The sequence below is a fragment of the Coregonus clupeaformis genome, chromosome 15 (assembly GCF_020615455.1).
Source record: "Coregonus clupeaformis isolate EN_2021a chromosome 15, ASM2061545v1, whole genome shotgun sequence".
NCBI lineage: Eukaryota > Metazoa > Chordata > Actinopteri > Salmoniformes > Salmonidae > Coregonus > Coregonus clupeaformis.
The window spans coordinates 13926188-13944451 of NC_059206.1; the positions used below are offsets into that span (position 1 = coordinate 13926188).

At 45.8% G+C, this 18264-nt stretch overlaps 1 protein-coding gene across 4 annotated transcripts in view; it reads right to left on the reverse strand.

The window, feature by feature from the left end:
* The window catches only part of pam (peptidylglycine alpha-amidating monooxygenase), a 125467-nt gene that overhangs the window by 40850 nt on the left and 66353 nt on the right, over window positions 1–18264 (reverse strand). For all 4 annotated transcript variants that reach the window (XM_041897385.1, XM_041897381.1, XM_041897386.1 and 1 more), the window contains 3 exons: window positions 18044–18147; window positions 16676–16881; window positions 15278–15340 (listed from right to left, as the gene is read on the reverse strand). In XM_041897385.1, coding sequence (XP_041753319.1) covers window positions 15278–15340; window positions 16676–16881; window positions 18044–18147 — 373 coding nt within the window. The remainder of the gene's footprint in view (window positions 1–15277; window positions 15341–16675; window positions 16882–18043; window positions 18148–18264) is intronic.

Here is an 18264-nt window from a genome sequence, read left to right on the forward strand (position 1 = left end):
GAACTGACATGTTGTCCACCCAAATAAAGGATAAGATAATTAATCTAGTACTGAAAGCATAAGCTACAGCTAGCTAGCACTGCAGTGCATAAAATGTGGTGAGTAGTTGACTCAAAGAGAGAGAAATACAATAGTTTAACAGTTTTTAACAAATTAATTTCTTCCAAAATGAAGGAGAAGCAAGAGAGAGAGAGTCATTTTTTTTCCCTTTAAGTTTCTCTTACTTAGCTAGCAAATGTAGCTAGCTAGTTTGGCCTACTCAAACACCCTGCACAAACAGAGGGATGCTATGTTAGCTAGCTGGCTATGACTATCCAAAATAACACTGGAACTCTTCCAGGTAAGCTTTTGGTTTTACTAATTTATTGCCACCATTCTCAATAGTTTGCCATCAAGGTTGTGTATACCTGGTGGCTTATCATTATTGATGGATAATAATAGTTTTTCCAACTCTTCCACACTAACTTGAACAAATTCAAAACAGCAATCCTTCTCTTTAATTATTAGATTGTTTATACAAAATATGATTGTTTACTGTTCAATGTTGTCATTTTACTTCAGAGTTTTTCCACTTTACTAATGAAATAGCCATTGAAATGATTGGCAATATCGAAAGGTTTTGTTATAAATGACCCATCAACATCAATGAACGATGGAGATGAATTGGGATTTCTGCCCATTATATAATTTAAGGTTGTTCCATTGTGTTTTATGTAATTTATCTTGGTTTGGTAATATAATTTATTCTTATTTTTGTTAAGTTTAGTCACAACATTTCTCAATTTACAGTATGTCAACCAATCAGCTGAGCATCCTGACTTATTCGCCACCTCTTATTTGCATCATTTCATTGACCCACACAATTTTTCAATTCACCATCAATCCAGAGGCCTCTAAAGAGTTCTCACAGTTAATTTCTTAACAATTGGCATTAATACTTTTACAAATACTTCCAATGCTGCGTCTGGATTCTCTTCCTCATACACATCAGACCAACATTAACTTTTTTACATCTTCAACAAAAGTCCTGAGAAAACCTTTTCTATGATCTCTTTTAAATGACTTTAGGCCCAACCTTTGGCTTTGCTTGTTATTGCCACGATGTTATGGTCACTACAGCCAATGGAAACTGATATTACTTTGGAGCAAAGCGCTGCAGTATTAGTGAAGATATGGTCAAGTGGATGTCACAGATCCAACACTATCGATATGCACTCTAGTTGGTTGAGTGATAACCTGGGTCATGTTACAGGCATTAGTTACCTTATTTCTAAGGCCACATACAGTATATTAATATGGGCTATTCTTAGCCCTTTCCTGGCTAGCTTACAGACATCACATTGTTTAGCTAATAGTCAGTCAAGCAGGCTCTTGTGAGTGTCAGTTGGTGTGTGTGTATATGTGATCTTGGGCTGAAGGTACTGACCCGGAAGCTTGGCTCTCACTCTCCTCCCAGGCTTTTGGGAGGGAGGGTGGACAATGAGCTTGTTGTAGCGGATGTAAGCAATGTCCCCCCACGCTCTCTGGCAGCTTTCATAGCTGGGATAAGTTATTTCCGCCTCTGGCGCACAGCTTCAGAGAAGTCCTCGTTGAGGAATATGTTGGTTCCTCTCAAATTCTTGGCTCTTTCCAGAACAGCCATCTTGTCCTTGAACCTTAGGAACTTGACCACTATCGGCCTGGGTCTGTCACTTGGGCTCGTTACAGGTTTTCCAGACCTGTGGGCGTGCTCCACCTCAATCTTCCTATGATCCATCTGCAGCTTTTCTGTGATCATTTTTCTCACTTTCTCCTCAGACTCCGTCCAGGTCTCAAGTGGAGACTCTGGTATGCCATCCACAACAATGTTATTCCTCCTGGATTGTCCCTCTAGATAGTCTGTTTTTTCCCAGTCATCTGTAATAATGACTCACAGACAATGCTGATGTCATCTCGTGTGGACTTCCAGTGTGTTGTCATATTGCTGCTCTTTCATGACGTCCACCTCTCCCTGGGAGAACTGCAAACTGCTCTTAGGCCTTCGACCTCTCTGGTCAGAACGTCCATTCTTTTGTTAGTTGAATCCACAAGTATTTGGACAAAGCTCTTGAATCTATTTTCCTGTTGCTGTAACAATTGCTTGTAGACATATTTGTTGTTGATTTAAAAGATCACGCACCTGTGACAGCGAAACACCGTCCTCTCCATCAGTCCAAACTTCTTTAACTTTGGGCAGCATGATGGTTGCAATGTAGGCTAGCGCTGGTACTCCGAGCAATTCCAGCCTGCACAGCTCGCAGGGCTGAAGGAAGCCGCAACAAACAGCAGGGATTTAAACAGTTACAAGCCCGGGACAATCCACGGTCCCAGCCACAAGGGCTAACCCCGTCACGGGCTGTGTTCAAACTATCCCAGACAGACAGATAGTAGCGGTCTGAGCAACATTTTAACACTATATAACGCAACATTTTTTTGTGACAAAACCATCAGTATAGTTGAAAATGCGATGGAAACCCATTTAACTTGTATTTGTTTGTTCGGTACACGGGAATTTAACCACAAAAGTTATTTGTATGTGCACTACATCATCACACACAGCCTTTTATCCACAACAAGTCAATTTGATGGAAACACATCTCTGGAGCGAAAATGCACATACTTTATTTATGGAGATTGTAGAATATTTGCATGAAAATCTGTTGCCAATTGGATGGAAACCTAGCTACTGCAGATGTAGTGGGAGGAAAGGAAGCAACAACACCCTCATTAAGGAAGCTTGATAAGGGGGAGGACAGTCCTATTTGATCCAGTAGTTTTGAAATATCGTGTTTGATACCACGGCTTTGCTCTACGGCAGCGTTTGTTTGTCTGAGTCTGACATGTTTGTTCTTAGACTCAAGGATCCCAGCTAAGACGGAGGGATACGAATTGCTGGCTTCGCATCTTAAGACAAATCTACCGTCAAACAGTATTTCAAGGGAACTCTTGATAAAGCTTCCTCACTTTCCTCCTGTCTTGAGTTGATCTATCTAACAGAGAGAAAAGGGAGTGCCACGGCACAACGCATCAGCCAGGAAACTCAAAAAACTGCTGGGGAGCAGAGGAGGTGGGGGTCATGGGTTGATTGACAGCCTTTCTTTGTAGATGAAGCTGTCACACTTACTGGTTGTCGTGGCTTTTGTTTTGGTAGCCATGGCAACCGGGTTAACCTATTTCTCATGGTGGAAATAGAAATAAGCAAATGGAAGGGAGAGTGATTACCCACATGGTTATTGAAGGGAGAGTGATTACCCACATGGCTACTGAAGGGAGAGTGATTACCCACATGGCTGCTGAAGGGAGGGTGATTACCCACATGGTTATTGAAGGGAGAGTGATTACCCACATGGCTGCTGAAGGGAGAGTGATTACCCACATGGCTGCTGAAGGGAGAGTGATTACCCACATGGCTGCTGAAGGGAGGGTGATTACCCACATGGTTATTGAAGGGAGAGTGATTACCCACATGGCTGCTGAAGGGAGAGTGATTACCCACATGGCTGCTGAAGGGAGAGTGATTACCCACGTGGCTACTGAAGGGAGAGTGATTACCCACAAGGCTACTGAAGGGAGGGTGATTACCCACATGGCTACTGAAGGGAGAGTGATTACCCACGTGGCTACTGAAGGGAGAGTGATTACCCACGTGGCTACTGAAGGGAGAGTGATTACCCACGTGGCTACTGAAGGGAGAGTGATTACCCACGTGGCTACTGAAGGGAGAGTGATTACCCACATGGCTACTGAAGGGAGAGTGATTACCCACATGGCTACTGAAGGGAGAGTGATTACCCACGTGGCTACTGAAGGGAGAGTGATTACCCACGTGGCTACTGAAGGGAGAGTGATTACCCACGTGGCTACTGAAGGGAGAGTGATTACCCACATGGCTACAGAAGGGAGAGTGATTACCCACGTGGCATAAAATAGTTTTGTTAAACCATAGTCATAAACATGACATAAGGTAATGTGTCTCAAGACAGAGGCAGCAGCTTGCATTATGACATCACGACACCTCTTCACAGAAGCCTCACTATGACAGTGATGTCATGACTGTATAGCATACTGTAATGTCATGACTGTGTAGCATACTGTGATGTCATGACTGTGTAGCATACTGTGATGTCATGACTGTAGAATACTGTAATATCATGACTTTGTAGCATACTGTGATGTCATGACTGTGTAGCATACTGTGATGTCATGACTGTGTAGCATACTGTGTAGCATACTGTGATGTCATGACTGTAGAATACTGTAATATCATGACTGCGTATCATACTGTGATGTCATGACTTTGTAGCAAACTGTGATGTCATGACTTTGTAGCATACTGTGATGTCATGACTGTGTAGCATACTGTAACGTCATGACTGTGTAGCATACTGTGTAGCATACTGTGATGTCATGACTGTAGAATACTGTAATATCATGACTTTGTAGCATACTGTGATGTCATGACTGAGTAGCATACTGTGATGTCATGACTGCCTATCATACTGTGATGTCATGACTTTGTAGCATACTGTGATGTCATGACTGTGTAGCAAACTGTGTAGCATGACATCATCCCAGAACAGCTATGACAGATCTTTGGTTCTGTCATTTCCAAAAAGCCTTCAGGAAAAAAATATTCCAGATAAAAGTACAGCGCACTATTTGAAAACGATTCCCTAAACTTGATCCCCCCTCATATCAACAAGGAACAAAGTAGATTAGGGTGGCAGATTGATTTATGGACTTCCCAGAGCAGAATAGCTTAGACTGTTTGCACACAGGCTGTTCAAACAGTACAACTTTCCCCCAACATACGGAACAGAGCAGAGCTCAGTGATTACACCCTACTGTAGCTATAGTCATAGTCAATCTCTATACAGTTTATGTTAACATTCTTAGAATATCGCATATAGCACCTCTTTGTATTGGCAAGGTCATATCTGAGCTACTGGCATCGGCTCTGTATTCATTAATATATTCCAGTTAGTAGATGATTTGCCCGGGCTGTTGTTTCAATGGCTAAACAATTAGCGTCACACAGGGAGGTGTGAGGGGAAGGATGTTAGCATCACACAGGGAGGTGTGAGGGGAGGGATGTTAGCGTCACACAGGGAGGTGTGAGGGGAAGGATGTTAGCATCACACAGGGAGGTGTGAGGGGAGGGATGTTAGCATCACACAGGGAGGTGTGAGGGGAGGGATGTTAGCGTCACACAGGGAGGTGTGAGGGGAAGGATGTTAGCATCACACAGGGAGGTGTGAGGGGAGGGATGTTAGCATCACACAGGGAGGTGTGAGGGGAGGGATGTTAGCATCACACAGGGAGGTGTGAGGGGAGGGATGTTAGCATCACACAGGGAGGTGTGAGGGGAAGGATGTTAGCATCACACAGGGAGGTGTGAGGGGAGGGATGTTAGCATCACACAGGGAGGTGTGAGGGGAGGGATGTTAGCGTCACACAGGGAGGTGTGAGGGGAGGGATGTTAGCATCACACAGGGAGGTGTGAGGGGAAGGATGTTAGCATCACACAGGGAGGTGTGAGGGGAAGGATGTTAGCGTCACACAGGGAGGTGTGAGGGGAAGGATGTTAGTGTCACACAGGGAGGTGTGAGGGGAAGGATGTTAGCATCACACAGGGAGGTGTGAGGGGAAGGATGTTAGCGTCACACGGGGAGGTGTGAGGGGAAGGATGTTAGCGTCACACAGGGAGGTGTGAGGGGAAGGATGTTAGCATCACACAGTGAGGTGTGAGGGGAGGGATGTTAGCATCACACAGGGAGGTGTGAGGGGAAGGATGTTAGCATCACGCAGGGAGGTGTGAGGGGAGGGATGTTAGCGTCACACAGGGAGGTGTGAGGGGAGGGATGTTAGCGTCACACAGGGAGGTGTGAGGGGAAGGATGTTAGCGTCACACAGGGAGGTGTGAGAGGAGGGATGTTAGCGTCACACAGGGAGGTGTGAAGGGAGGGATGTTAGCATCACACAGGGAGATGTGAGGGGAAGGATGTTAGCGTCACACAGGGAGGTGTGAGGGGAGGGATGTTAGCATCACACAGGGAGGTGTGAGGGGAGGGATGTTAGCATCACACAGGTATAGCCCCTGGTTCTCCTCAGACTTGACTGCCTTGACCAGCACAAAAACATCCTGTGGCGTACTGCATTAGCATCGAACAGCCCCCGCGATATGCTGCAACTTTTCAGGGAAGTCAGGAACCAATATAGACAATCAGTTAGGAAAGCAAAGGCTAGCTTTTTCAAACAGAAATTTGCATCCTGTAGCACTAACTCCAAAAAGTTTTGGGACACTGTAAAGTCCATGGAAAATAAGAGTACCTCCTCCCAACTGCCCACTGCACTGAGGCTAGGAAACACTGTCACCATCGATAAATCTACAATAATCGAGAATTTCAACAAGCATTTTGCTACGGCTGGCCATGCTTTCCACCTGGCTACCCCTACCCCGGCCACCAGCTCTGCACCCTCCGCTGCAACTTGCCCATGCCCCCCCCGCTTCTCCTTCACACAAATTCAGACAGCTGATGTTCTGAAAGAGCTGAAAAATCTGGACCCCTACAAATCAGCTGGGCTAGACAATCTGGACCCTTTCTTTCTAAAATTAGCTGTCGAAATTGTCGTTACCCCTATTTCTAGCCTGTTCAACCTCTCTTTCGTAACGTCTGAGATCCCCAGAGATTGGAAAGCTGCCGCGGTCATCCCCCTCTTCAAAGGGGGTGACACTCTAGATCCAAACTGTTACAGACCTATATCCATCCTGCCCTGCCTTTCGAAAGTATTTGAAAGCCAAGTTAACAAACAGATCACCGACCATTTCGAATCCCACCGTACCTTCTCCGCTATGCAATCCGGTGTCCGAGCTGGTCATGGGTGCACCTCAGCCACGCTCAAGGTCCTAAATGATATTATAACCGCGATCGATAAAAGACAGTACTGCGCAGCCGTCTTCATCGACCTGGCCAAGGCTTTCGACTCTGTCAACCACCGCATTCTTATTGGCAGACTAAATAGCCTTGGTTTCTCTAATGACTGCCTCGCCTGGTTCACCAACTACTTCTCAGATAGAGTTCAATGTGTCAAATCGGAGGGCCTGTTGTCTGGACCTCTGGCCGTCTCTATGGGGGTGCCACAGGGTTCAATTCTCGGGCCGACTCTATTCTCTGTGTATATCAATGATGTCACTCTTGCTGCTGGTGAAGCTTGGATCCACCTCTATGCAGACGACACCATTTTTTTCATCTGGCCCTTCATTGGACACTGTGTTAACAAACCTCCAAACGAGCTTCAACGCCATACAACACTCCTTCCGTAGCCTCCAACTGCTCTTAAACACTAGTCAAACTAAATGCATGCTCTTCAACCGAACGCTGCTTGCACCCGCCTACCCAACTAGAATCACTACTCTCTGCGGGTCTGACCTAGAGTATGTGGACAACTACAAATACCTAGGTGTCTGGTTAGACTGTAAACTCGTAAACACATATTCGTCGCCAAACCCACTGGCTCCAGGTCATCTATAAATCACTGCTAGGCAAATACCCGTCTTACCTTAGCTCACTGGTCACCATAGCAACACCCACCCGTAGTCTGCGCTCCAGCAGGTATATCTCACTGGTCATCCCCAAAGCCAACACCTCCTTTGGCCGCCATTCCTTCCAGTTCTCTGCTGCCAATGACTGGAACAAACTGCAAAAATCTCTGAAGCTGGAGACTCTTATCTCCCTCACTAACTTTAGGCGTCAGTTGTCAGAGCAGCTTACCGATCACTGCACCTGTACACAGCCCATATGTAATTAGTCCATCCAACTACCTCATCAACATATTGTTATTTATTTTGCTAATTTGCACCCCAGTATCTCTATTTGCACATCATCTTTTGCACATCTATCATTCCAGCGTTAATACGAAATGTTATCTATTTTGCACTATGGCCTATTTATTGCCTTACCTCCATAACTTACTACATTCGCACACACTGTATATATATTTTCTGTTTGTATTTTTGACTTTATGTTTTGTTTACCCCATATGTAACTCTGTGTTGTTGTTTTTATCGCACTGCTTTGCTTTATCTTGGCCAGGTCGCAGTTGTAAATGAGAACTTGTTCTCAACTGGCTTACCTGGTTAAATAAAGGTGATATTAAAAAATTTAAAAAAACAGGGAGGTGTGAGGGGAGGGATGTTAGCATCACACAGGGAGGTGTGAGGGGAGGGATGTTAGCATCACACAGGGAGGTGTGAGGGGAGGGATGGGTAGTTGTTGGGAAAAACAGCTTGCACAACAACTAGGCTACAATTTTCATTTTTTTTCAGTCAGTTTACCCTTCGAAATATGTAATAGAACAACAGATTAAGACAACCAGACTTCATTTTAAGCATCTTTGAGTCTTAGAAAAGCTCTATATAAATAAAAAGTACATTATTTCCCTTCGGGCCTCTAGGATCACAAATGCCCCCATGGCATTCGAGCAGATCATCTATCCAAGATGTCTTAGATATCCTGGCTACATTTCTAACCCAAGAATTCACTCATCAGGAATGCTGAGTGTACTGGCACACAGTATCAACTCATGTTTCAGAGCTGGCTTGCCTAATAGTTGGCCTGCTCTCTCTCTCTCTCTCTCTCTCTCTCTCTCTCTCTCTCTCTCTCCAACCGGGGCTCATAGCGTGACCTTGTGTACAGCATGATGTCATTATGGGCCCGCTCTTGGGAAGGAAACGATGCGTTCTGCCGGAGAGGAAGAAAGAAAGGTGCCATGTTGTCGCTAATGGAGACTGGAATCTCCTAGGACGGTGCCGAGGCAATCTGGCATCTTAAATACCCGACAAGCTGGCGATTGGCCACCTCAGCGCTCGGCGCTCGTTCAGTCACAACTCATTTAATAAGAGTATCAAGGCAAGGCAAGCCGGTTCCCCCCCCCACCAAGGAACTGGTAAAGCCGACACATGAGCCCCTTAATGATAATGGGACTGTCTGCCAGTCAACTGATGCCAATTTACAACACGTCGCTCAGTGGTTTGATTGTCTGCTCTGCTCGTTTGGTCCCATGATAGATCGTTAGCTCTGATGTCGCTCTGATGATAGCAGAACAAAGTGCCAGATCTGACCATTTCAATAACATCATAACACATTATCAATATAACCAACCAAAATATAGCTTTATCAATCGTTATAACCCTGTCATTTTAGCCTGCCGTGATTATTGGAGATATGGCTTGACAAAACATTGTCACTTCCGATCCTCACACTAGTCTGTATGACCACTGGTGTACTGAAGCATTCATTTTGTCTAACTGTTCAAAGATTCTCCTCTATTGTTTTGACGTAGGCACATTTTAATTCATGGTCTGAAAAACCTGTCCAGAACCCCTGATTGTTAACCAGAACCAGGCTCACAGTACCCCCAGGGAGTTCATGTAGTAGTCCTTGCTTTGGTAGATGAAGGACAAGTACCTCTGTGTGACTCCACAACATTACGCTTTCTTGCTTGCTTTGCTTGTCTGGTTATGCTGATTCGTGAATATGCAATGTACTCTGTATCCTGTTCTAGCCCGCCATCGTGAAATGAAATCTCAGCAGGGAATGCCAGGATAAAAGGGCCCAGGATCATGAGACTGCCTCCGCCTCCGGGTGCACTATATAGGGAATAGGGTGCCATTTGGGATGCACACATTGAATAGCAGCCCAGGTGTGAGATCAAAGCAAATCGCTTGGGCACCCTCCCATCTTCTCTTCTCCCCTCCCTCCATCATCTCCCCTCCCTCCATCATCTCCCCTCCCTCCATCTTCTCCCCTCCCTCCATCTTCTCATCTCCCCTCCCTCTATCTTCTCCCCTCCCTCCATCATCTCCCCTCCCTCCATCTTCTCATCTCCCCTCCCTCCATCTTCTCCCCTCCCTCCATTTTCTCCCCTCCCTCCATCATTACCCTCCCTCCATCTTCTCCCCTCCCTCCATCATCTCCCCTCCCTCCATCATCTCCCCTCCCTCCATCATCTCATCTCCCCTCCCTCCATCTTCTCCCCTCCCTCCATCTTCTCCCCTCCCTCCATCATCTCATCTCCCCTCCCTCCATCTTCTCCCCTCCCTCCATCTTCTCCCCTCCTTCATCTCCCCTCCCTCCATCTTCTCCCCTCCCTCCATCATCTCCCCTCCCTCCATCATCTCCCCTCCCTCCATCATCTCATCTCCCCTCCCTCCATCTTCTCCCCTCCCTCCATCTTCTCCCCTCCCTCCATCTTCTCCCCTCCCTCCATCTTCTCCCCTCCCTCCATCATCTCCTCCCCTCCCTCCATCTTCTCCCCTCCCTCCATCATCTCCCCTCCCTCCATCTTCTCCCCTCCCTCCATCTTCTCCCCTCCCTCCATCATCTCCCCCTCCCTCCATCTTCTCCCCTCCCTCCATCATCTCCCCTCCCTCCATCTTCTCCCCTCCCTCCATCTTCTCCCTCATCTCCCCTCCCTCCATCTTCTCATCTCCCCCTCCCTCCATCTTCTCCCCTCCCTCCATTTTCTCCCCTCCCTCCATCATCTCCCCTCCCTCCATCATCTCATCTCCCCTCCCTCCATCTTCTCCCCTCCCTCCATCTTCTCCCCTCCCTCCATCTTCTCCCCCTCCCTCCATCTTCTCCCTCCATCATCTCCCCTCCCTCCATCTTCTCCCCTCCCTCCATCTTCTCCCCCTCCCTCCATCATCTCCCCTCCCTCCATCTTCTCCCCTCCCTCCATCTTCTCCCCTCCCTCCATCATCTCCCCTCCCTCCATCTTCTCCCCTCCCTCCCATCTTCTCCCCTCCCTCCATCTTCTCCCCTCCCTCCATCTTCTCATCTCCCCTCCCTCCATCTTCTCCCCTCCCTCCATCTTCTCCCCTCCCTCCATCATCTCCCCTCCCTCCATCTTCTCCCCTCCCTCCATCTTCTCCCCTCCCTCCATCTTCTCCCCTCCCTCCATCTTCTCCCCTCCCTCCATCATCTCCCCTCCCTCCATCTTCTCCCCTCCCTCCATCTTCTCCCCTCCCTCCATCTTCTCCCCTCCCTCCATCTTCTCCCCTCCCTCCATCTTCTCCCCTCCCTCCATCTTCTCCCCTCCCTCCATTTTCTCCCCTCCCTCCATCATCTCCCCTCCCTCCATCATCTCATCTCCCCTCCCTCCATCTTCTCCCCTCCCTCCATCTTCTTCCCTCCCTCCATCTTCTCATCTCCCCTCCCTCCATCTTCTCCCCTCCCTCCATCTTCTCCCCTCCCTCCATCTTCTCCCCTCCCTCCATCTTCTCATCTCCCCTCCCTCCATCTTCTCATCTCCCCTCCCTCCATCTTCTCCCCTCCCTCCATCTTCTCATCTCCCCTCCCTCCATTTTCTCCCCTCCCTCCATCTTCTCCCTCCCTCCATTATCTCCCCTCCCTCCATCTTCTCCCCTCCCTCCATCATCTCCCCTCCCCTCCCTCCATCTTCTCCCCTCCCTCCATCTTCTCCCCTCCCTCCATCTTCTCCCCTCCCTCCATCTTCTCCCCTCCCTCCATTATCTCCCCTCCCTCCATCTTCTCCCCTCCCTCCATCTTCTCCCCTCCCTCCATCTTCTCCCCTCCCTCCATCTTCTCCCATCCCCTTCATCCACCTACTCTACAGACAGGTTATGACACGCATTGTCTTCTTTACTCCAGCCGTTCCTCACCTTTCTCTCTCAGAAAGGTTAACAACGACACGTGTGCACGCAAACCAAACATCGTGATCAAAATGGCCACCTCGAACACTACCTATATTTTTGCAAATCTGCTGTGTTTAAATATTCCCCTGTGTTGTTGCCTTAGGAGCCAGGAGGGAAGAGATAGAACAATGGATTCAAAGGGAGGGAGTGAGACACAGCTTCTAACAGCCTCGAACAAGGTGTGAGATGAGGTTAGCATTTCCATGGCAACGGGGGGCTTGGATGAGCCAATCCCCTGTCGTTGTCGGGCACAGTGCGCTCATAGCTACCTTCAACATTCTCACACCTACTGGCACACAAAGACACGGTGGTTTGGGAGAGAACAAGAGAACTCTGACTCATCTCCTAGATCTACAGTACGGCAGAGAGCTAATGCTTTTGGAATGATAATGCCCTGGAACCATACTTATTATACAGCACGGTCTCTGAGATCTTAACTATTTTTGCTTTCCCGACTGATTATTTTGCACAGCCGCCCCCTCATTTTGTCACACGGGTTTCATTGCCGTAATATTCCCTCATGCCATTGCATTAGTATCCTTTCCATCATTATCATCATCATCATCCTCATCATCTTCAACACCTTCATCTTCATCACCATCATCATCACCATCATCACCGTCATCTTCATCACCATCATCTTCATCACCATCATCTTCATCACCATCATCTTCATCACCATCGTCTTCATCACCATCATCACCACCATCTTCATCACCATCATCATCTTCATCATCTTCATCACCATCATCTTCATCACCATCACCATCATCAACTTCATCATCGCGTACACTCTCATCACTCTTCCACAGACGGATTAGGACTTCCGGAGACATATTAGGACCGAATTAAGACTTTCTTTCATTACAAACAGAAATGGAAGGGATCACTGCCACTACCTCACTTTCCAACCAAGGTGCATGAATTGATGAGAAAACCGAGGTAGAGAGAAGATTCATCAACACTTGGAGGACAAATGGAATTAAATAAAAATTATTCTTTATTGCAAAAAGTAGAACCAAGGCATTTCGGCTTTCGGCCTTCTTCAGGGTTTTTACAGAATTAAGAAGAAGTGAGGCTTTGAAACATTTCAAAATGACCTCAGGGAACAATCACAAAGAATATGCAAATTAACATGATGCGATTGGTTAAAACAGTTGTAGAAAGACCAACCAATCAATTGTGAGTGCATGTTGCACTGACCAATGGAATATGAAAACACCAAAATAACATAAAATGATATCAGATAAACAGAAAATACAGCATAAATGGTTGTTGTAGAAAACAGTGGTATTACTGTAGAAAACGGTGGTATTACTGTAGAAAACAGTGGTATTACTGTAGAAAACGGTGGTATTACTGTAGAAAACTGTGGTATTACTGTAGAAAACGGTGGTATTACTGTAGAAAACAGTGGTATTACTGTAGAAAACGGTGGTATTACTGTAGAAAACGGTGGTATTACTGTAGAAAACGGTGGTGTTGCTGTTGAAAACGGTGGTGTTGCTGTTGAAAACGGTGGTATTGCTGTAGAAAACAATGGTATTGCTGTAGAAAACGGTGGTATTACTGTAGAAAACGGTGGTATTACTGTAGAAAACGGTGGTGTTGCTGTTGAAAACGGTGGTGTTGCTGTTGAAAATGGTGGTATTGCTGTTGAAAATGGTGGTATTACTGTAGAAAACTGTGGTATTACTGTAGAAAACGGTGGTGTTGCTGTTGAAAACGGTGGTGTTGCTGTTGAAAACGGTGGTATTGCTGTAGAAAACAATGGTATTACTGTAGAAAACTGTGGTATTACTGTAGAAAACGGTGGTATTACTGTAGAAAACTGTGGTTTTACTGTAGAAAACGGTGGTATTACTGTAGAAAACAGTGGTATTACTGTAGAAAACGGTGGTATTACTGTAGAAAACGGTGGTATTACTGCAGAAAACGGTGGTATTACTGTAGAAAACGGTGGTATTACTGTAGAAAACAGTGGTGTTGCTGTTGAAAACGGTGGTATTGCTGTTGAAAACGGTGGTATTGCTGTAGAAAACAATGGTATTGCTGTAGAAAACGGTGGTATTACTGTAGAAAACGGTGGTATTACTGTAGAAAACGGTGGTATTACTGTAGAAAACGGTGGTATTACTGTAGAAAACGGTGGTATTACTGTAGAAAACAGTGGTATTACTGTAGAAAACGGTGGTGTTGCTGTTGAAAACGGTGGTGTTGCTGTAGAAAACAATGGTATTGCTGTAGAAAACGGTGGTATTACTGTAGAAAACGGTGGTATTACTGTAGAAAACGGTGGTATTACTGTAGAAAACGGTGGTGTTGCTGTTGAAAACGGTGGTGTTGCTGTTGAAAACGGTGGTATTGCTGTAGAAAACAATGGTATTGCTGTAGAAAACGGTGGTATTACTGTAGAAAACGGTGGTATTACTGTAGAAAACGGTGGTGTTGCTGTTGAAAACGGTGGTGTTGCTGTTGAAAACGGTGGTATTGCTGTAGAAAACAATGGTATTGCTGTAGAAAACGGTGGTATTGCTGTAGAAAACGGTGGTATTGCTGTAGAAAACTGTGGTATTGCTGTAGAAACCGGTGGTATTGCTGTAGAAAACAATGGTATTGCTGTAGAAAACGGTGGTATTGCTGTAGAAAACAATGGTATTGCTGTAGAAAACGGTGGTATTTCTGTAGAAAACGATGGTATTGCTGTTGAAAACAATGGTATTGCTGTTGAAAACAATGGTATTACTGTAGAAAACGGTGGTATTGCTGTAGAAAACGGTGGTGTTGCTGTTGAAAATGGTGGTGTTGCTGTTGAAAACGGTGGTATTGCTGTAGAAAACAATGGTATTGCTGTAGAAAACGGTGGTATTACTGTAGAAAACGGTGGTATTTCTGTAGAAAACGGTGGTATTGCTGTAGAAAACAATGGTATTGCTGTAGAAAACGGTGGTATTGCTGTAGAAAACGGTGGTATTGCTGTAGACAACGGTGGTATTGCTGTAGAAAACTGTGGTATTACTGTAGAAAACAATGGTATTGCTGTAGAAAACGGTGGTATTGCTGTAGAAAACGGTGGTGTTGCTGTAGAAAACAATGGTGTTGCTGTAGAAAACGGGGGTATTTCTGTAAAAACCGTCCTAGAAGAAAGTGCTTTGCTGTGTTGTGTGTCAGCTCTAGGAGAGGTCGTCTAGAAAACACTGGCTGAGTCCCAAATGGCACACTATTCCCATTATAGTGCACTACTTTTCACTACAGCCCTGGTCAAAAGTAGTGCACTATAATGGGAATAGGATGCCATTTGGGATGTATACAGAGTCTGATTATAATAATATGATTTCTTATTGATTTCTTATTGTGGTCCTCTGTAGCTCAGCTGGTAGAGCACGGCGCTTGTAACGCCAAGGTAGTGGGTTCGATCCCCGGGACCACCCACACACAAAAATGTATGCACGCATGACTGTAAGTCGCTTTGGATAAAAGCGTCTGCTAAATGGCATATTATTATTATTATTATTATTATTATTATTCTCCATGCTAACTCACCCTGATCCAGAACTTCCTCCTCCTCGCGCTTGGGCTGCAGCAGCGCCATGTCATCTTGATGCTCTTTGAGGGAAGAAATGCAAATCAGAGCCAAAATGGAGAGACCTTTCATAAGTACAATCTGGTATCTGCAAAATCTGTTCAATGGTCGTTTCGAGTCATAACATTTTACCCAAACAAGTGGCAGGGCTGCATTTTTCGGCTGAAAAACAAATCCCTGACTGTAGCTTTAAAGACTCATTAAAAGGACAGAGTATGACCCAAACAAACTACGATATCTCAGTTTATATACAATACTAATGGAATTTATATCTCAGTTTATATACAATACTGTTGGGATTTATATCTCAGTTTATATACAATACTGTTGGGATTTAAATGATAATCTGAATGATTCAGAGGAGAACTGGGTGAAAGCGTTGTGGTCAGATGAGACCAAAATCGAGCTCTTTGGCATCAACTCAACTCGCTGTGTTTGGAGGAGGAAGAATGCTGCTTATGACCTCAAGAACACCATCCCCACCGTCAAACATGGAGGTGGAAACATTATGCTTTGGGGGTGTTTTTCTGCTAAGGGGACAGGACAACTTCACCGCATCAATGGGACGATGGACGGGGCCATGTAGCGTCAAATCTTGGGTGAGAACCTCCTTCCCTCAGCCAGGGCATTAAAAATGGGTCGTGGATGGGTATTCCAGCATGACAATGACCCAAAACACACGGTCAAGGCAACAAAGGAGTGGCTCAAGAAGAAGCACATTAAGGTCTTGGAGTGGCCTAGCCAGTCTCCAGACCTTAATCCAATAGAAAATCTGTGGAGGGAGCTGAAGGTTCGAGTTGCCAAACGTCAGCCTCGAAACCTTAATGACTTGGAGAAGATCTGCAAAGAGGAGTGGGACAAAATCCCTCCTGAGATGTGTGCAAACTTGGTGGCCAACTACAAGAAACATCTAACCTCTATGATTGCCAACAAGGGTTTTAACACCAAGTACTAAGTCATGTTTTGCAGAGGGATCAAATACTTATTTCCCTCATTAAAATGCAAATCAATTTATAACATTTTTGACATGCGTTTTTCTGGATTTTTTTGTTGTTATTCTGTCTCTCACTGTTCAAATCAACCTACCATTAAAATTATAGACTGATCATGTCTTTGTCAGTGGGCAAACGTACAAAATCAGCATGGGATCAAATACTTTTTTCCCTCACTGTACAATACTGTTGGGATTTACATCTCAGTTTATATACAATACTGTTGGGATTTATATCTCAGTTTATATACAATAAATATTGGGGTTTACTGATAAAATAGCCAACGTTTCTACCAGTGAAATCCACATTTAACCTGTTGAGGAGACATATTCCTGTATTTGACTAGATATATGAGGAGTTGACTACCTGGGGTAGCTTGGGCTCCTGCAGATTGCATCATGTGGTGCATCATCATCTCTGGAGGAACCGTGATGGGCACGTTGGCCTCGGGTGGAATGTTCTGGAACAGCTCCTTGGAGCCGTCCTCCATGCACTCCTGGAAGGGTGCTGCGTGCCTGCTCTCCATGTAGTACATCATGTAGAAGTTGCACATCTCGTCATCAGAGGTGCCTCTGTGGAAGAAGAGCATGTCAACGAGACAAAACGGCGGCGGAGTCAAAAGCCATTATTATTTTATATTTTTTCACATAAAATAGTACACATTATACAGTGGGAATGTTTGTTGTGCTGTTGTGCGTCGTCAACAAGACAAAATGGCGGCATGTCAACAATCGCCAAGGCTCAGAGATTCACATGACTGAGGTTGACTGAAGTCAACGTGGAGAGGGGGTAACACACACTGAAAACAAAACACACCTGCTTGATTCAATCCCCCATAAGTCCACAACCACTCTGCATGGACGCTCTCCAGCCTGGCTGTAATTTCTTTTAATTTCTCATTTTAATCAGTGAGCTAAAGCAATCAGCTTTACAAGGCACCTCTCTTGTTTAGTTTTTTCCCCTCTTGGAAGCCATTTTAATCACGTCTCTGTCCGAGGGGGGGGGTCACACTCCGCCACTGCTGCCATCGCACACTCCCTCCCTCTCTCCCTCGCCATGGCAACAGTAATGACGCAGCAGACACACAACCACACACAGACAGTCACACACACACACACACTAACATACACACTCTCAGACACACAGAGGGATCACTCAAACAGGAAATCATGAAAAATGCACGGTTCCCAGGAGACATGTGGGAACAGGCAGTCTCTCTGATGCTTCTTCCCTCCTCAGAGCACACACGCTCCCCCAGCTCCTGACAGACGTACATGGGACATCAGGCAGCCAGCGACCAGGGACAGGAGACGTAGGAGAAGATATAGGAGGAGAGGAGAGGGGATGGATGGATAGATAGATAGATAAAGGATAGAGCACTGGCTCAGTGGGAAGCAGGCAGAAAGTCCCAGCTGCCTGTCACACAGCCCAGTGATGTACAGCTCAGAACCCAACACCATGCAAACACGACGGTGGAAGACTCAAGGAGCGGCTCTGAGGCGGGCAAACAAGGACTCTCAGGCAGCTCGCTCCCATGCAAACAGCCTATACAGTACCATGATACTCCTCTAAAAACAAACCATTTACTCTACAGGGGGGATAAGAAAAATGGGGGGGTCGTTAAATTACTCAGGAGCTACAGTGTCTGAGTGGGAGGTACTTTAATTACAGGTAAGAGTAACATTGTTGATTAAAAAAAGTAGTTAAATCAAGGGGAGAGCACCCGGAACTCACCCGATATATGTTTTGGTGGTCCTCCCTTCCCCGGTAAAGACACATCGAGCAGCAAGTGTGTCTCCATACTTCACGTTGATTCCCTTGGTGGCAGGATAGAATGCCTATGGTGTATAAATATGGGTTAGACAACAAATAAACATGACGCCGCAACACCTAATTTATTTACAATGTTGTGATTACCAGGTGTGTGCCTAAAAGCACTGGGGTGCTTGTGACTG